The 20,678-nt window shown below is 41.2% G+C and overlaps 1 protein-coding gene across 5 annotated transcripts in view; it reads left to right on the top strand.

Annotated features, from left to right (window-relative positions):
• rabgap1l (RAB GTPase activating protein 1-like) overlaps positions 1-20,678 on the top strand; it is a 94,532-nt gene that overhangs the window by 61,301 nt on the left and 12,553 nt on the right. For 3 of the 5 annotated variants that reach the window (XM_070909606.1, XM_070909605.1, XM_070909604.1), the window contains exons 14-18: positions 256-330; positions 1,857-1,982; positions 4,082-4,225; positions 8,554-8,595; positions 14,502-14,630. In XM_070909606.1, the coding sequence (XP_070765707.1) occupies positions 256-330; positions 1,857-1,982; positions 4,082-4,225; positions 8,554-8,595; positions 14,502-14,630 (516 nt within the window). Of the gene's footprint in view, positions 1-255; positions 331-1,856; positions 1,983-4,081; positions 4,226-8,553; positions 8,596-14,501; positions 14,631-19,979; positions 20,103-20,678 lie in introns of those variants that run through there. The other 2 variants (XM_070909609.1, XM_070909607.1) reach the window with 1 other exon arrangement.

Here is a 20,678-nt window from a genome sequence, read left to right as displayed (position 1 = left end):
TGTCATCTTTTAGTAGCTAATAAAGATGTTATGGTTTTGCTTTTTGAGTTTGAGTTTTCAATGTGTTATCAGGTTTTAAGACCCAAAGAGGGTGAACTATATACAATTTATACAAGACCTTGTTGATGTTAAAGGGAAGTGAAAATGGGGATTAATTGGATTTATTTATACATTGTGAACGAAATTGATTAATGTCAATGACCCCTGATGTCCTCCTGATAGAATAACCAAACTGATTTTGTTTCTCTCTCGCAGGCCTACTCTGTCTATGATGAAGAAATTGGTTATTGCCAGGGTCAATCGTTCCTTGCTGCTGTTCTCCTGCTGCATGTGAGTCAACATACATCCACTGAGCCTGCCTTCTCATGGTCAAGACAATGCACCGGATTAATGAATAGAAAGATACAGTACATACACACATGCATACAAATCTGGGTTGAACAAAACAACTTAACAATTTACAATATAATGTAATTTGATACAACACAAACTAAAGCCACAAAAGTTGAGTTGAATCAATGCATATCTAACATACTTTTGCTGTTATTTTGTCCACTTTCTATACATATACATTCCAACCAACAACAACATTAGTGAAGCCTGAAAATAAAACAATTTCCTTTCCATTTACAGAAGAACTTGCATCTCATGCTTTCCAAATAAAAGTTCTCTGGATGCTGGAATGTCACCTTGATGCTAATATAGACTGTTTGAGGACAGCAATCAAACAAAGAAAAATTAAAAAGCTTAACACTTGAACAAAGAAAAACACACCTTTTTATTTGGGGAAGGTGTTAGAAGACAGATGGAGGAGAGACAGAGGAGACGCATGGAGGCAGGAATCCCAAGTGGAGGAGAGAGAACGTTTGGTTGAGGTCCAAATGACAAGGGCAGCAGAGGTTAAAGAGGAGGAAGAAAGAGGGAGAGTGGGGAAGAGAAGAGAGGTGAGGATAGATGGTTGGAGAGTCATAGAGGAGAGCTATGGACGAGTTTAGAAGACACATCATGAGGTACAGGAGTGGAAAAGAGAGGAGAGTGGAATTATGGAGGAGGAGGCTGTAAAGGTGAGGAGGAGGAGAGGGAGAGATGAAGGGGACAGCAGCAGTAAAAGAGAGGTTATGCAGGAGGAGGAGGCAGACGGGTTATAGAGGAGGAAGAAGAAGAAGAAGGGAGAGGTTATGGAGGAGATGTCAGGAATATTAATAGGGTTCAGGTTTACCTGCAGGAGCCCATTCAGCCCCAAACACATACTGTCACTCTGATTAAATATCACCTCACCGTCTGCAAGTGTGTGTGTGTGTGTGAGAGAGAGAGGAGAAAGAAACCCACACAGTTTTAAGCTTTCTCTCATGCCTCTTATCTTCATTCATCCAAGCAGCACACACACCGAAGAACAGAGACAGTGAAACACTCTCATAAAAACATATTTTTGCACGCACTTGAACTTGCACATGCAAACACCTTGAAGTATGTCCCTTTGTCATTCACACCTTCACCTTCTTCTTCTGTCCTTTGGCCTTTATTTAGAGCCAGTCAAATAATGTCAGAAAACAAAATGTCATTTGTTTTCCTTCTTCTTCAAGGAGCAGATGGGTGGTGTTTACCAAAACTTTGTAAATAAAATTTGGCCCTGGTCTGGTAGTACCACAGTGTCTTACTGAAGCTGAAATGCAGATAGAGATAAAGAAAAAAATGAATCTGTTTCTTGTCTTGAGGACTGCATGACCACCAAATGTTGTTTGAAGATCCAAACAAAATGGTTTCCTTTGTGGCAACAGATATGCATTTTGAACAGCCAGTTTAGAGTTTTAGTCCGTTTTGGTAGCTGTTGTTTATGGTTATTCATGTGGTTTCAGATGCCTGAGGAACAGGCCTTCTGTGTGTTGGTGAAAATCATGTATGAGTACGGCCTCAGAGCGCTCTACAAAAACAACTTTGAGGATCTTCACTGCAAGTTCTACCAGCTGGAGAGGCTCATGCAGGTTAGTGATGCAATGTTTTATTATGTTTGAAATGTATTACAGTGCAATGGAAAGTAAGACGACCCTGACTGGATGGACGGACCGGTAGTAGGATGAAATAGAGTTGCGAAGTTGGAGTGGCTGTTGGTGTAGTTGCGAAACACAGTGCTGTAGTTGCTGAGGTAATCCAAGATTGACCCAGAATTTAAAACTGAAAAGATTTAAGATGCAGAGTATGTTTTCAGTTTTCTCAAGAGTGTAATCTTAAGATTTCTCCTGCTTTTAGAGGTGCACGTAACAGAATTTGAAGCTCTGTGATTGGATGTGTCTTGCCTAAATGCACCTTTAGCAAGTTAACTTCTAGCTTGAAGTTTTTTCAGACTTTAACCTTCAACTTTTTATCAACACAGTTGTCAGTCATATGGACTTCTTTGGCTTGGATCAGCATGACCAGAGTTTCATGCTGATCCAAGAAGGGCTTCAATTGTGAGTCATGTAACATTGTCTATGGGAAAAACTAATGGGAATTATACTTCTGGATCCAGGGGCTCCTGGCATAGCTCCTCCCATATCCCTGTCTCTCTATAAGGCTACGGCTGTAGTTGAAGAAATTATTAATTTCACCACTTAGTGGCAGAAATTTAAAGGATTTGGCCTTGGGGTGCACTACAATTACAGCTCAAAATTAAAAATGTTAATCAGTCGTTTTGTCTACATCATAAGTTTAAATGCCATGAAATTTACTTCACATATCCAGCTTTCGTTGCTGTACACACTTGTCTCAAGGACCATTAATTTACACTAGATTTCATTTTCCAACATTTTATTTTCTTGACAATGATGGTCCCTTGGGCTGTTTCATTTAATTAATGATTGAATGCAGGGTTTGTACAGTTACTCATACTGGGTGCCACTAAAAAGAAAAGACTAGACTTAGAAAATGTATTTGCATTTTCCATAAAAGCAACGAAAGTTTGATCATATTCAAATATGTAGAGCAAGTTACCAGTGATTGCGTCATCTGTTGGGGACAACATGTGTTTGTGGTCACTGAATGTAGTAGAATATAATAATAATTAATCCTAAGTCTGTGTGAGATTTGCAGTCTGTAGCCAAAACGACATTCTTTCTGTCTGTTGAGGCCGACGATCCTGTTGCTTTTAAAGTCCCATCTCACTCAGGTATTTCAGCCTAAATCCACTCACTGAGTAGAGTTTAATTTGGCCCTGAAATCCATCCTGACCCTGCAGGCAGTTGTCTCTCAGCATCAAGATCAACTCGGTTAGCATCGACCATTTGCGCTCAATGTAAGGATGTTACCATTGACTGCTAATTATTAGCGTACAGGTGGGAGCTCACTATCTGATCCAGTCAGGTGTCATGTGGCATGGTAAGTGTTAGCTGCCAAAGTGGATCGCTATCTGGCTAATTTAATCCTTTATTCACTGTACATGTGTGGACACTAAGACACACAAGCGCACTTTTCTACTTGAAAGCTACAGTTGATTTCTTCTCCACATGTGCTCAATCGTATTGCACCAACGCAGAAGTATATAAAAACAGATAAACTAGAACAAAAAAGGGTGAGGAAAGAGAATGATAAGTGGTGGAAAAAAGAAAGAATGTAGGAACCTTCATGAAAAGATCAAGTACACAGAATAATATAACAATACTGGCATTGCTGAGTTCTGGTGCTCAGAAACGTACATTATATGAAACAGATTGCTCTATAAAGGTAGAGTTGCTCATCCTCGTTATACATTTGTCATTTTCAATTTTTTTGAATGTTGTTGCTTTTTATAATATAGTATCTTTTCCTTTTTATCAATTTACAGGAAGTTTAATAATGTGTGTAATGTATGAATAATGTCTCTGACTGTTTGGCAGCTGGGACGTGGTACTGAATTGAGTTATGTGTCTTTTTTAACTTTTCTTTTTTCTCGGGTCTCTCTTGAAAGAGATTATCATCTCAGTAAGACGGCATGATTTAATAAAGTATGAGTGAAAATGAAATAATGTAAAATTGAAATGACAAGCGGGGGCCATATCTTTATGTTCTTCTAAGTGCTGTTTTATTTCACAAGTTTTTCCTCCTCCTTCTCTTCTCCCTGCTCTGACAGGAACAGCTTCCAGACCTGTGGTCCCACTTCCAGGAGCTGAACCTGGAGGCACACATGTATGCCTCCCAGTGGTTCCTCACCCTCTTCACTGCCAAGTTCCCCTTGTGCATGGTTTTCCACATCACTGACCTGCTGCTCTGCGAGGTACAATTTGACTCACTGCACTACTTTATACTGGGATTACAGGGAGTGTGATTTGGTCTATATTGTCCAGAGGAAGAGGGTCAACCTCCTAGAAAGATGAGAGTAGGAGTAAGGAGGTACAAAAGAAGGTCACGAAAGAATGATTGGCAGAGGTTACTGGGAAGTAAGGAGGGAAGATGGCAATCATCAAGGTAGGAGGAAGGAGACATGAAAGGAAAGGAGGAAAGAGAAGGATGGAGGAAGAGGAGTTGGTTCAACTGTACGGTACCTTCATGGTCAGCTATCAGTGGCCACAAGTAGAGGGCAAAGCTATACCAGCACTGATCCATCTGCATTCTGCTCTGTTGTTTGATCTAATATCTTCCCAATGTAATCAATAGAGATGCACTGATCTGGCTTTTAGGGGTTGATCCGATCACAGATTTAATGTCATTAGGACCACTTGACCTGATACCAATCACTGCTTGCTTCCTGTTCTGAAACATTTTTAAGCTCTTCTGAAGAGACCTTCTCCCTAAAGCAATCATGCTATTTTTGGTTGGACTCACTACTTCAAAATGTTAATCTACTGTGTTCCTTAATGCTCTAACTCTCTTTAAAAGTGATTAGTTTCATCTTCTAATAAATCCTGTGATTTTTCCTCAACTAAATTCTGGACTTAACTAAAGTGTATTTCCCCTGAGATCAGAGATCACAGATCAAAGGTTGATAGAACAAGTTTTGAAAAACTCTCTAAGTGTGTGGTCTGTCATTAGAAGCCATGTGACTTGAAGGGGCTGCTTAAAATTGCATTCATGGTGGAATACAAAACTCTAACACATAAAAAAAAGAAAATCCTACATACACTCACAAAAAATGAATTTATTTCGTAAATCATAGCATGCTGTCGCAGCTGCAGTAGCAGCCCAAAAATACTGCCCACCTGACAGCATCTCAATTTTCTTTCTTTGACCATATAATCTGATCTGTGGTCAAATTATTTGGCGACTCAGGTGAAGAGAGGAACAGAGCTTTCAGCTGATCGCCACCTGCTGGTGAGTCGGATCAGGTGGCAGGTAAAGCTGCCAGACAGACCTGATGAAATCAAACGTGTAATGAGGGTGCGCTGGGACTGCCTGACTGAGGCCCTTAGCTGGAGGTGGAACATACAGCTGTGTCCTTATGGAAAATACATACTGTGTTTGGAGCATATAAACTCGAAGCAGCAAGGGGCCAAGAACAGAGCGTTGAGGAACACCACGTCCAACATAAGAAGATGAACAACAGGTATAGCCCATAACAACAGCTTAAGTTCTGGGACGCCCTCATCCACCCACTCAGTCTGTCCAAGTTATTGGACCGCTCTGCTCAGGACTACTCTTCAAGTTTTTGGAGGTTTTTCAGTTTGTCTAAAACAGCTTGTTTCAGACAGAGGGTGAACTGAGGGGCTGCATGAAGGGCCAGTATAAGATAAATAAGGATTTCTTTGAACTGTGAATCATGCAAAGCTACTCTAGTGGAGTCCTAGAATCAAAATATGGAGCTGAAATGAGCAAAATATAGGACCTTTAATGTTTATGTGTACAAGAGAAAGAGAGAAAGATGATGGATTATTAGTGTTTTTATTATTATATATATTTTTTAAATGTTTGTAGTCTGATAAGCTTAATTACATAAGACATCAAAAGTTAAATGCCCTGTTTGTTTCCTCTCCCCTCCATCCCTCCTCTCTCTGTCCTCCTATTGGCCCCAGGCAGAACAATTAAAAGTTTCCCAGGTCTTTCTCACCCAATGAGCCGCATGATGAGAATCTGCTCGTTAAACTAGAATTCTCATCTCCTGCATCCCTCTCTGTCTGCCCTCCTCTTCTTGGCTCTCTCCATCATCTTCTCCCACTCCTTTATAGCTTCCTGTCTCTATCATCTTTCTCTTTCCTTGTCTCTGTCGCATATCTATTTTCTTGCCATTTCTTTAAAACCTTTTTGCTGTATGTTTTCTTTCTTCTCAATTGAATTGAGAAGGCTTTATCGGCATGAAAGTTTCAAAAACAATGTTGCCACAGCATCAAAATATTTCTAGATATTCTATTATATCTACTCTACTGTCTCTCATTCTGTGTCATTGGCTCAATCTAATATTTAATTAGTAGTCTCTATCGTTGTCTTTTTTTTCTCTTTTTCTCTCTCTTTAAACAGCAGCCTCTCATTGCTCACTCTCTCCCAGCTTTACTTGTTTACCCTTTATTCATGTTTTTTTTTACACTTTTCACTTTTCTCTTCACCTCCTTGTGCACTTTCTGTGAGCTTTTTTCCACATGATGAAGTCTTCTCAACAGTTTATGTTGATAATTATTTTATTCTTCACCCAATTTTTTTTTTCTCTTTCAAAATCTTTGTACCTCATATCTAGTAATAGTAAGTCAAAGACTGCTGGACTTTGGTCTTGTGGTCTTTTGCCAGTGATACAAGAGACCTACATTCTGCTGATTGATGGGGAGTCCCAGGCTCACACCTTGATAGCGCGTGAGGGTTTTTTAGGTCATATGTGAGTCGCTTTAGACTCATTGATTATTACCACTTTAGTTACCAGTAACCATTCACTACATCCCAAGATTGTCTTTAACAAAGAATATCACATTTGTAGTGGTAACTAGCCGCAAAATGATCCTACTTCTGTGACTCTATCTACTTACGTCTGATTGACTCGCATCTGAAACCTTTTTGCACTCATCATAGTCCCGAACCTTTACTCCTCTCTTGGCCTATTGCCCCATCACCTTCCCAGTCTATGTCATCGTATCTCACCTGTGGGCATGTTTGTCTCTCTTTCTCCTGCATGAATCTGTCTTGCTCAGATACACACACTCTGAGATCATCTTTCTTTCTCTCATACACACCTTTGATCCTGCCTCAGCACTGTAGCACCATCTTGAGGCCTACAAAGATAGGTGTGTGAAGGCAGAGCTCCCCCTCTCTTTTCTCTTTCTCCAGTTATTTTTAGAGCTGTCCAGATATTTTTAGCTCTGTGTTGCCATGTGAACTGGTTGTCACGGAGACCAAGGAGACGGGTGTTTCCATGCAGAGCTGACATCAGCTTTACATTTTCTTTCTTTCTTTCTGTGTCAGAATCAAAAGCATTGTATCGACAAAAGAGAGAGAAAAAATATTGTCGCAGCATTAATCAGTGAATAGAAACAAAACGTCTTACCACAGTAATCTGCTCCACACAATAATCAGTGATTTATATAGAAACATACTACTTGTAATGAATAAAACAAAGTAAACTTTTAGCTTTATGTTTTTTATTTGAGTTTTCCCTTCTCGTCACATCTACTGTACCTCTCTCTGCTCTGTTAGAGACGTTTTAATTTCTCTGCGCTTTCAGTGAGGATTGAAAAATGATTGAAATGAATGGCTAAAGCAATAAAGCAATAAACTATCTAAGCAAGAAACATATACTGTGCAATGAAATCGACATACCTGAATTTCAAGATGCTATGTGAGACACCAGTATATAAATGTTAGTAAATTGTGGTACAGTAGGATATTAGAATTTAAATAGCCAATCATTTTCTGGTCAGATATCTACATGTCTGGAAAAATCATCTTCAATCATCTTTGAAGTTTTCTTTGAACATTTCCCAAGGCCTTTACTCTCTGTGTCATCTTCTTTGTCATCTCTTGCTCTTTCCTTGCCATTTTGTATCAAATGCTAAATGTTTTACTTAAAAAGTAATGAAAATGCCAGTTATTAGAGTTTGCAGATCTTCACCATGTAGTGACGGCTTTCATTTAACTGTAGATATTTATTGCTGTTTGTTTATTTCAAGTTGTAAAAAACAATATTTCTCGATAAAAAGTCCATTATTTTCATATTAAATCAGGAAGATCAAAATCAGTAAGCGTGTCTGCAGCAGAGCATCCCATCGCTATAACTGGCACACTGTAGATTCTGGTGTCAGTATGGGTGCCGGTGGAAAACTTTCTTTGCACAGGAAGTGTTGAATCCAAAAAGAAATTTAAACTCTCTCCTAAGCAGAATTGAGGAGGAGGGAAAGCTGGACTCACCAACCTCTGATTTTTTACCTCTCTTTGGTATGCTTTGTCACTAACCCTTACAGGATTTCAGACATCCAAGAAATATTTTTGAAACTGTCAGCTGTATTATCCATTGGAAGCTGCCAACATGTAAAGCTGCAAAGTATAGCTATGAACTGCTGTAAAATTGTAGTATTAGAAATAAATACACTGATACACTGAAACTTTTTAAAACCTGCTGATACACATGAACATGATAGTTTTGCCTCTCCTTGTTTCTGTATTCACACCTAATTTTCTTCTCTCTTCCAGGGTCTGAACATAATCTTCAATGTAGCCCTCGCCCTGCTCAAGGTTAGTATTCATTTCAGTCATTTATTTATCTGTGACCACCAGCTCTCATGTCAAAAATTTTCTTTTAAACCCACCCAAATTGTGTTTTAGATCCACTTTGCTTCGATAAAAGAGAAAAAATATAAATAGCTTGTATGATGATATATTCATTTTGTTTTGTATATCAAAGATGAACCCATTCAGATTTAAGAAAATGCAGATCTTGACATTTTTGGGATATTCATTACAAATAGCAATAAAGATGCTGCACAGATTTTCTGAACAGTTTATTAGAGTTGTTATTAGAGAGAATGTACCACAAAGTGCAAAGTAAAGTCTTTGGGGAGCATGATTGTGCAGAAGAGACACTGTGTGTGAGGAGGTGTGTTAAGTCCTCGGTCAGGTGTGATAGTTGGAGGTTAGACAGTTTGTCCATTGGCATTTCTCGCCCCCTAGTGCTCAAATCATAAACTACATCTTGAAGTGAGGAGGCTGATTTGTCCTCAAAGACAAATTAGATAAATGAGTAAAGACCCAACGTGTTGAATGGGATGAAGTTTATATCACAGCAGCTGCCAGTCTTTATCTCAGTGACCGGATTCTGACCAGAATAACACACGTCTCTAGGTGTGTGTTTATTTTTATGGACTTTGATCCAAGTGATACCTTTTAAAGGTATAATTTCACTATTATGTTGTAGTATATATTTTGAGCTGTATATGAATTAGATGAATTTAAGTAATATTTTGAATTTTCACCCCCACCGCCCTCAGCTGAAGTTACTAACTCAATAACCCATGCATCCACATTTTTAGCATAAAAGTACAGTGGTAGGTGCATGCAGGGTTTCCATACAGTTTCCCTCAGAGGTTGATAAAAATAGTGTATCATTTATGATTTGTCAGTGTATCATTTATGACAGTCATGATTTAAGTCACATTATTGAAAAAGAAATGAAGTGTCTGGATTAAAAAAGACAAATTTAAACACTTTGTTGCTGTCAGAGTAGATTGGTGTAGAATTACTAGTTGTTATGTTATCAGATCTGTTTGTGGCGGGATGGATGGATGACTTTGGCAATGACTGCGTCGTGTTGCATGTCGGTGTCTGGTTGTTCAATGTTGGCATTAATTTGATTGGACAGTCCTTGTGGAAGTAATGCTGAAATTTCAAGAGCACTCAGTGATGAAGAACAGGCTTGCTTGCCTCATCATGTAGTCCATGTCTTGGTACTGAAGAAAAATAAACAAATCATAGTATTTCTTTTTATTAATTTTCAGGTATGAGTGTCTCTTTTTGTGACATAAGGTTTCCCAGGTTTTACAGATATAGTTTGACATAAATTATTTACATCTTTTAGACACGTAAAAAAGTGTTTTAAGCCATCTAGCTAGTATAATTCTCAGTTCCCATTACTGTAACATGATACACAGGTAGAACAGGTTTTCTAATTGTAGTAATTGTGCTATTAAGTGGTTTATAACAGTGTTTACTGCTCACTTTTCTCCTTCACCTGTTTCTGCTATCCTTAAAAAACATCATGGCTGCTCATAACCCTCAAGTAAAGTGAATTATCAATTTTATTAAAAGGAACATGGAGCCTGCCAATATATATTATCAGCCACTTATAACAGCAAAGTTGTATGTTAGAAAGCTTTGAACCCAGACTTAGATGTGTTTCTCTTGGTCCCCCGATCAGCTCATAAGCAACAATATGCCCAGTCAATTATTAATGTATTACTCTAATTTGTTTCTAAAATATTATTAGGGACGCGCCCAAAACCTGTCCTTTAATACTGCATACAATACAGAGTTCTGATCCAGTATTCATTTTCCCTTCCTAAAACAGCTGCACAGTATACATGAACACAAATAACATAACATAAATTAACATAGCCTACATTAAAACTGATAAAGCCAATCCGATTTTGCAGATTGGCTCAGGATGTTAACAGTCATAATAAATATAATGTATTAGTGTTTTTGCTTTTACATAGTAATGCTACACTCATCATCAATCATACATGGTTGGTTTTAAAAAGCCCTCCTGCTCTATATTTTAGCAATAATGTATTCTGTGTGTCAGAGAGAGAAAGATGTGGTGCATGTGATGGTCGAGAATGGGAGAACAAATGAGGATGTGAGGAGGGTGGAAGGGGCTTCCACTGCCTGCCTCTCATTGGCCAGGCATGACGGCATTCTCCCCAGAGGCTCCCTCCTCCCTCCTCCATCCATCCTGCTCTCCTCTCCGCTCTCATCACCCCTCCCTCCATCTGTGTTCTCCTCCCTCCCTCTCCTGCTTAGTAGCCGCCATCCACATCACAACAGAAGCATAAGCTATAGCTTTAGCTTGGACCTGGAGGAGAAACACTGTGTGTTGCTGTTTGTTTATTTTTAATTTTCCTCCTCATTTTTACCTCCCATGGATGCCTGCTTGGAGCTTCTTCTCTCCCTCAGTTCCTCGTTTTCTCTCATCTTTACCTCCTACTCCTCTACCTCCGCCTTCTCCTCTTCTCTGCTGGCTGGCTATGTATTTCTCCAACACGCTACCTCTGTCCACCACCCAGACCTCTGCAATGGAGCCGCCCCTGCTAGCTGTTAGCTGTTAGCATCACAAAGAGAGGGAGAGGGAGAGGGCTAGGGAAAGCAAGGAAGGCAGAGACAGTGCAAAAGAGAGAGGCAGTGGACGGGAAACACTGTGGTTTCTTTGCTTTGCCTCACCCCAGCTGCTGGCCAGGACCATCACTGCTGATGACACAACAACATACACATCATGCAAACACTCATCCATTTAGCCTTTGTTGTTGAGAGGCAGAAGTGACTTTCCATCTGAAGGAGCTGGCTTCCCAACTAAAGGATCTACTGACCGCTACAAGACCGGATGCCTGGCTGCTGGTATTGGAAATCTGCTGGAGGGACAGGCACTGGAGTCTTTCCTGGAGCTGTTGACTGCTTTTACTGCTCTTTGTGGTTTGGATTTGGTCAGACTTCAGATCAGAGGGTTATAACAGTGAAGAGGAAGAGCAAAGATACAGAGAAGCTATCGTAATACGCCTTTATCTGTTTTACTACCTCTTTCCAAACTCCTCTTGTTTTTCATGCATCACTGGCTTAAATCTGACTCAACGAGTTCGGGATCCGCTCAGCCGTAAACCAACACAAACGCATCATCATCTCCTGAAGGCAGAAAAGTGCCACACTCCCATGCTAACAGACCACATCTTGTCTGCCTCTGCCATGTCGTCAGGACCGCCTGCTTTCAATTAGACTGGGGCTCCTCAGAGAAAAGGATTCATACTGTTATTTCAGGCAATTTCACATTTCAAAGAAGTCAGCTTCATACCAGGTGCGGCATCCCATTTGGATAAAGGGTACAAAACAGATCGACTTGATGTGTTGTCTCACACGCACCGAGCCTCGAGCGTTAAGGCCACTCAGTTGTGCAGACTGAGGATTTTCTCTACTTCTTTGAAGTCTTTACAATGAAGGAAAAATAAAAAAAGGTGGAGCACTTATTCATCGCTGCTGTTCGCCGGAGCAGCAGCCCACGTGTTGAGCAGCTTTGTTGCTAGGCAACGGTGTCCTGGATTGGAATTGGTTGGGGGAGTTTGGCACGGGAAGAGAGTGGGTAGTGTGACTGGATATCAAAGTGAGTCTGGCAGGTAGCTGGAAGACTCAGCATTATGCCGAAAGCAGCATCAAGACATCATTTCCTGACTGTTATTTTGTCACACCTTGTGGCCGTTACTGGGCTCTGACAGTGGTACAAGCTGGGTGGCCTCCACTGACGCCTTGTCCACTTGTCTAAATTCTGTGGTGCCTAGATGAACTGGATCAGTCTTAACATTTAATGCCTTGGATGCCTGGACTGTCTCCGCTGAGTTGCTGTGTGTGTCTCGTCGCTCCTTTCCTAGCTGACGTCCTGAGCATCAGTCTGTTGTGACACTGCCTGATGTGATATTATCAGCTTCTCTTCCCAGAAGGTCAGTCACCTCGTTCACCAGGACTCTGCCAGTTTGGCTTGGCATTGACCTCAATGCGACTCTCGGCTCACCTGAATTGAACACACTTACCAACTTATCTGCTCCTAGTCCAGCCCTCGTCCAACTCCAAGAAACCCACTGGGACGTTTGGACGACACACTGGAGTCATCTGCCACCCTGGCCCCGGAGCGGGACCTCCCCTCTCCCTCACCCTGCCCCACCCCGCCACCATCTCCTCCATCCTCCCCTCCTCCCTCTCCTCCCCCAATACCTGCCCTGACCTCGCATCTGCCCCTTCCAGCAGTGCGCAGGGCGGTGGAGGATGGAGAGGGATCGGCGGAGGAGAGGGCCCAGAGCAGTCAGGCTTCAGCGGACTCATTCTGCAGGGTGATGGGTCTCCTTGGGATGGGACACCGTCTCTTCGTCCCTAAGCTGCTGGCGGTGAGAGAAACTGGGAAACAGACGGTGGATGAATTAAACCGAGCATGAAGGGATGGTCGGGTTTAGATATATAAAGGAATGGTTGTTAGGTTTGACTTGTGTTGATAATGAAAAGAGCTACTGATGAGGACAGGATGGGAAAGAGCAGGCAAGCATGTCTCAAAAAAGCAACTTCACATTGCACATTCTCTCACATACAAGAGATGGCTAGCCTGTTAGCTTTCTGCTATAAGCCCTGAAGTCTATATGAATAGATTCATTTGGAAAACAAATACACAAAGCTCTTGGAATACAGAAGTCAAAAAGGGACAATTGGGTCTCCTATTCACGCTGCCTTGAAGTTATATTCCATTATAGTTGGTCCCATAGTCTCATTTAGAAATTAAACAGCCGAAGCATTGTCTTTGGCAAAAAAAACATAAATACAGACTGTTAACAGTTGATCAGTACAGTACATACCGGTATAGTAGTATCTCTGGATAGATTCTTGTGACAATGCATCCTTACACCACAAGATGGTGTCATAGGTGTGTTATTATTATTTTTTTCTGAACTCCATACTGTTGTTCAAAAGTACCCTGCTTCACATCCTTAGCTGCCCAGTACAGGTTCAGCTACTGAGCAGCTCCACTGCACTTGTGAGGGCTTTTGTGTGCAGTATTTAAAGCATCTTGACACTTGTTTTCACTGGAGGGGAGTGCTTTCAAACAACTAACTTTCTCGTCAAAGCCCTCTCCTCTAACCTGTATGCTCCTACCATTTTGCGAGACAGTAATGTACTATTATTTTGTGCTTTCCATTTTAGGTGATTTACTATGAGGTATAATTGAAACACTAAGGATCGTGTTGGAGAGATGCCTGAAAAAGAATCAAAAGCTAAATGGCAGAAGGGAAATTGCTCCCAAGATGAGTCCAAGTATGAGCGAATGAGGATGGGATGTGACTGAATGTGAGGGATGTGAGGGGCTCTCTGAGCTTTCAGCCTCCAATTGTGGATAATGGAAAGTGACTCTGCTGTTCTTACCAGAGGGAACAGCTGATATGAGGATTCAAAAACAGCAGTGATCACATACTCTCTAACTGTTCAAGACCCAAAGACTCAAAATAATCTGTTATCTGCAGAGAATCTGACACTCCATATGATGACTCACTCTATAAATCTGTTAATCTTTCAAGATTAAGATAAATATTACGCCTCTGGGTGCATGGAGTGAGTTGGATAATAATTTGTCAAAGCGCATAGTGCACTTGATTGGTGAAATGTGATTTAACTAAACTAAATTAATAATGTTTCACACATATCAACATTTCCTTCATCACGTTTTACAGTAAATAGCCTTGTAAGTCTGAATATAGAAATCTAACGACAGCCAGCTATTGAGGAGAGCAAGCTGTTAGAGGTTACTCTGTGCTCTGTATGCCTGACTCTTAATGACTGTCTCTTGTCTATCTGTCTCCACCACCACCTCCCCTGTCCTCCCACCTCCTCGTGTCTCGCTCCAGACATCTAAAGAGGACCTCTTGCAGGCGGACTTTGAAGGGGCTCTCAAGTTCTTCAGAGTCCAACTCCCTAAACGCTACAGAGCAGCGGAGAATGCCCGTAGGCTTATGGAGCAGGCCTGCAACATCAAGGTAAGCATTTTTACAAAACAAATGCTAGACATTGCTATCCCTAATAACCCTGATGTGAGTGTGTGCACAAATACACACACTCACATCATTCCTGGAGTGACTATGAGATTATTGTATGAGTCCAAGCAACACAATAAGGAATTCCTGTGTTGGCATCTCCCACTGAGACACAAAGACCTTTTAACCAGAGGGGTCAGAGGTCCTGGAGCATGTCAAGTACAATTTTGTCTGTTGTGGGGATTGAATCGCTGACCATATGGCTGCAGTATGGGGTACTTTCTACCACAGATTTGTCCACAGTACACTGGGTCGCAGGTGTGATGGTTTATTGCAATGACTGCTGAGTTTTTAGCTATTGTCTGTCTATGTATTTGATTCCCAGAGGGTTAATTGTGTTTTATTTGCACTGCACAGAGATGCTTAAGTTTTTACTGTTTTTTACATCAAGTAATTTCTCTGTCTCTGCAGGCATAGAGATTGTCACTGCTCTCTTATTCTGTTCATTCCCGAACAAGCCTAAAATGTAAAACACATCACTTTCTGTGCAGCAGAAAGGGGCTACCACACAGTGAATAAGTTAAACAGGAAAAGCTTTTATGAACTGGATAAATTGGGGGTTCGATCTCTGCTGTGTTGGAGAAGCCTGACAGAGAGGGAAGGAAAATGTGTCAGATAAACACTGCATTCTTTAAAACAGCTATATAACAGACATTTTACAATAATGATGTATCAAATGGCAACGTGAAAGGTTTCGCTCGTAGTGATGTAAGAAGTTCGTCATATCAACTTAAAAGGTTATGTCAATGTCGGCTGCCTCCAAGTGGCCAAAAAAGTCAGTTATTGCAGCTGTAATGTGTAGTTTAGTTATTAGTTATGTCTGCTGTTACCGTTTGTGCCATGTTATTTATTATTGCCGTTTCGTTTCTCTGTTTTTATTAGTCCTTCTTGTATGTTGTCATTTATTGGTCTGGACTGCAATCTGAATAGCAGATAAGAGATGGCTTCCATGGATGGTAGTCATAGTTTTCCTCAAAGCTTACCAGGTTGTGTGGTTACTAAAATTCTCTTACATGCACGCACACATACAGACGTTATTATCCTCCTGTTGACCTTAATGAGGCTGCTGGCATTCAGGGAATTTGCTGAGGTCACCAGAGACCAAAAGCGGTACACAGTGTATATGATAATGTGTGTGTCAGCAGAGTGTGTTGTGATAGAGGAAGGAAAGAGTTGACAGAGAAAGATGGAAGAGATAATCATCCTCTCTCCACCCTTCTTTCTTTCTTTCTTTCTTTCTTTATTTCCCGTGCTCGCTCTCTTGTCCATGTCTCTCAGTATCTACACACAGTTATTTTACATTTTAGGCATTTTTCAAACATCTTATGTGGAAAAACTTGGAGCGAGTAAGCAGGTTGTGATGTAGTGTTCAAGAGCATGTTGGCAGTGCTTACGCTCCCTCCATGTGTGGTGGATTTCTGTGTTTTTCTACATACAGGATATCCTGTACTGTGACTAACTGTTTATCTCTGGTGGTTTGGTAGCAGTTTGGCACTCTTGCACAATCCTGCAGCTATAGAGCCTGTCATGTCAGGCCTTATGTTGTACAAGAGCACCCTCTTGCACATGTTCACTAACTGCAAAACACACACTTTCCAGGCATAAACACACAAAGTCATAAGCCTCAACCACCAGAACAAGCGTTTCTTTGCATAGACTCTACAAGAGCGATGAAAATCATACAGATATTCCCCTTTTCTGTGTTTTGATTGTGGTGGTGGAGCTATTTAACACATGGGTCCAACATCTCCCATAGGTGTCCGACTGGATTATACTCCAGTGACTGTGACGGCCATAGCTCATGATTCACATCATTTTCATACTCATCAAACTATTCGGTGAGCTCCCCCCTCTCTGTATGGAACCATCTGTGTTTGTATCTCGTTTATTCAGGTTTTTCGTTTTATTTGTCTCTCGTCTGTATGGGCAAACGCACTTTTCAGGACACTGTACACGCCAGAAGCAACTGTCTAAATGAAGTGTCATCAAAACACACATGCTGAATAAAAAGAGACTGTGCTCAGGCAGGTGAAGTGAGCTAAAACACGTCGTCTGTCTGATAGGATGACTTAGCCTCGGGACAGACAGATTCTCTCTACTCATCTCTTGATCCTCCCTCGCTGAACTTTCGCTCCCCTGCTGTTCCGCAGCTTCCTCTTGTGTTGCCGTATTTCTTTTAATGTTTTTTTTCTCTCTCTCTCTCTCTCTCCCTCCTCACAGACAAGTCTCGGGTGACAAACTATTATTGTCATTTTTTTGCCCAGTGAACATTGTCGGACTCTTGGTTTAGGAAGAAGTGACTGACCAAAACACTAACTCAAACATTATACTCATGAGAGAGAAAAAACACAAATACTGAACCCATCCCAATTGCCATGGTTTACACATCACATTGTGTGTGTGTGTGTGTCTCAGGTAACTTCTCCTCACAAGCACCTTCTTTATACTGTCATGCTTTTAAACCAGTCACTCTTTTATCTTTTAAAAATAGAATATTCCCTGTGGATAAAAGTATATGGAGCAAGTGAGTTAGAGGGAGACAGATAAAAAAAGACTTGAGAGTGATGAGATGGACTAACAGAAGAAAGAGTCTTCTTTTCCATCCTCTCCTCACTTTTCCCCAATTTTGCTGCTGACCATCCAACCAACCAAAACTACCAACAGATCACAGCATGTCACATCAGCTTGTGACACGCCACATTGCACAAGGCTACATCAACTCACCTATCCAACCACGAAATGCCACAGTTATGTCACATCATGTCACAAAACCTCAAAGTAATCCAGTCTCCAAAATCCAAAGGTATCCAATTTGCAGTGATATAAAGCAGAGGAAAGCAGCAAATCCTCACATTTGTGAAGCTACATCCTGCAAATGTTTGGCATTTTCTGTTGATAGATTAATTGATTATCATATTCTTTTGTCGAATAATGATGATCAGCTTGTCGAGTATTTGACTAATTGTTTCACCCCTACATCACATTACTAAATGCTACTCAATGCCACACATATCACACTGTTGCCAAATCAGTGACTTTTGCTAATAGACTGGCTGACTTTCCAAGCCACCTGATGTCTTTAGCTATCAAAAGTGAATAAAAGCACATCTACGGACAAAGTCAAACATCTTGAATGTATTGGGGACAGGATGGCAGAGCTGATGCTGATACCATATTTATACTTCTATTGATCATCTGCTATCAGGTCAGCTGGGATCAGGGATGAAAGGAAATAGAGGAACCAGAGTGGAAAAGGGAGTTCTCTCCTGTTTTTCCACCCATGACAAATAAAGCTATAGTCCTCTGTACACGACGTTAATGACTTTTAGATTAATGGAGCCAGTAGATGCAGTATTTTTTCTTGAAAGAGTGTTGTAAGACTTGCCATGCTCAACCCCCTTTAGAGAAAAAGGGAAAACCATCCTGTCCAAGCCACTTTGCTCTCTGTTCACCCCCCCTTTTACATATTTTTCTCCGTCAACATATAAATCGGATCAGCTGAACTCTGTAAGCTGCTTAAAACATCGAAAGAATTCACTGGCACCTTGGTTTGATGAACACAACGGGCAGTAGGGTGGCTTAGCTTTTCTAGGGATTATGGGAAGAATTTGAATTTCTCAGCCGTCTTAAACATCTGCTGGACCGCAGCTGGAGTGATGACTTTTCAGGAGAGAAATGTCGTATATTCATTTGCCGCTCAGGGTTTGACTGATTAATCCGGTTTTTACCAAATCCTTCCAACAGAAAAGCTAAACTTTAACAGACTGAGGAGAAATAAGAGACAAGGATGTGTGTAGAGAGACTGAGAGACAGAATAATTTATAGAGACGGAAAGATATAGAGTCCCAGAGAAAGACCTACATGGATGAAGACTCAGCTGCAAAGACACCTTCAGAAAGACCTACAGCGAGATAGAGAGACTAATACAGTAATACAGTATAATGTAAGATGTTTTGGTCTCAGTTTACCCAGAATCCACCGCAAATTAGTCCTAATTAAGATTGTCAATAACTATCTTTGTGCAACAGATGAATTCTAGATGACGTCAACAAAACATTTAGTTACATTCATTTGAGCAGATACTATGGTTAGCTAACTTACAAGCTAGACATCTACACACAAAATCAGATGGCTGATGATTAAATGAGATTTCTTTAGAACACTGGTAACCCTAACCCACTGCCTTCCTTTTTAATACGCCTGTGCTATGTGCATCTGCTCATTAGTGGCGGAACATTTTTTCATGTAAAAGCTGGTACTCATAAGTATTGAGAACTTTAGGAAATTAGTCACACTTATTGTATCTCCTCCTATTATTTGCTCCCTGAAAAGGACATGACAGATGATAAACTGCACTTAATGCACAATTGCCTTAAGGCTGAGAGGACATACATTTGGAGATGAATCTACCTTACCTGACTGTTAACTTCTGTCTATTTGATAAGACAGAATTATACGATGTACCGTCGTGATACTGCAAAGTATGCTTGTGATAAAGAGAAAGACACAGTGGCAAAATTGTAAGATTGTAAGGGGTTGTTGATGTATTTCTCCTGTCAGGAGGAAAGAGGAGGAGCCTGTTGCTATCACAATAGCAAGGTTGTCAGGTCGTTTTGAGCTGTGGGGTCCTTTGGGAGGCCTTTACAGTATTCAGGCATCGTCCAGGACAGCCTTGAAGTTGCTTTCACTGCACTTCCTGGCTTTTACTGTTGGAACGATGTGCATCTATGAACGACAAGTCAGTGTGGTTGGTCTGACAACTTCCTTCCTATCTCTCTTAACCTCAAGCACGCACACACACACACACACACACAGAGTGTAGATGTGTAAAAAAGCCTTTATCTTTATTTTTAACAGCAGCAGGAAACAGAAAAAAAACAAAACCCCCAGACTGCAAGCTAAAGAGGGAGGGAGGGAGAGAGAGGCACAAATGAGAGAGATGGTAAGAGAGAGGTAGAGAGGGAAGTACTCACTCAGTGGAAAGGAAGAAAAAGCAAACTCATCCCCCTTTGTCACACACTTCTAGCATTACAGAGAGGGAGAGCGAGAAACAAACAGGTGTGTTGTACTGCCCTCAGCTCCCTCCTCCTCCCCCTCCTCCTCCTCTCAGTGGGCGGGGCTCGGCTCCTGAGGGACTCTTGAAAGCAGCCAGTCGGCTCCTCCACTCTCAGAGAGAAACAAAACCTGTCGGCAGCACTCCTCTCCTTTCCCTTCTCCACCGCTTTTCCTCCTTCTTCTTCATCTTCCTCATCCTCTCCTCCTCCTCGCTGTTGGGGGCGAAGAGGAGTCAAGATGATGCAGGAGGTGTCCATCATGGTGGCATACGACGCTCATGTAGTCGACCGGCCGGGTGAGGAGGACACCCTGGCTCGCTTGGTCGCCCACTCCAGACCTCTCAGAACTCCAAGACCGGTGGTAGGTCTGTTCTCCCCTCACTTTGTTTATTTCTTTCTTTGTTCTTTGTCATTCTGTGTCTTTCTTTTGTTCCTTCTTTTATTCCTTTTTCCTTTTCTGGGTGTGTTTTGTGTATTCCCATTTAACCCTGATGGGAGACGTTCCCAACTGTTTCTACTGACACTTATCTCTTGCAGTTTTTAGATAAGAAAAAAATGGAAAGCGGAATTCACCTGCTTCTTAATTTTTCCTCTGTCTATCTTCATCTTATCTCTCTTTTTTTAGTTTGGCACTGCTTATAAACGTGTTCATAAACAGAGGTAGAAAAGGTTTCACAGAAACTATATGTTTCTTTCCATGAGGTAGGCGTCGTAGACTCACAAATGAATGTGGGGGTGTGTGTGTTGTGTTGCTGCTGGAAGTGTGTCTGATGTTTGAGGTGACAGAGCTTTGTCAGTCAGTCCAGAAGCAGAGCTTGTTTGTGGCTGTCAGTTTGTTTCAATTACTGACATTTAAATTTGGAATCAGTGGAGACCTTGTGTGTGCATTTCTCTCACATGGGTAATTGAATTCCATGGCCTAGTTTTTCCTGAGATG

The sequence above is a fragment of the Enoplosus armatus genome, chromosome 7 (genome assembly GCF_043641665.1).
Source record: "Enoplosus armatus isolate fEnoArm2 chromosome 7, fEnoArm2.hap1, whole genome shotgun sequence".
Lineage (NCBI taxonomy): Eukaryota > Metazoa > Chordata > Actinopteri > Centrarchiformes > Enoplosidae > Enoplosus > Enoplosus armatus.
This window is presented reverse-complemented; position numbering and strand designations above follow the sequence as displayed.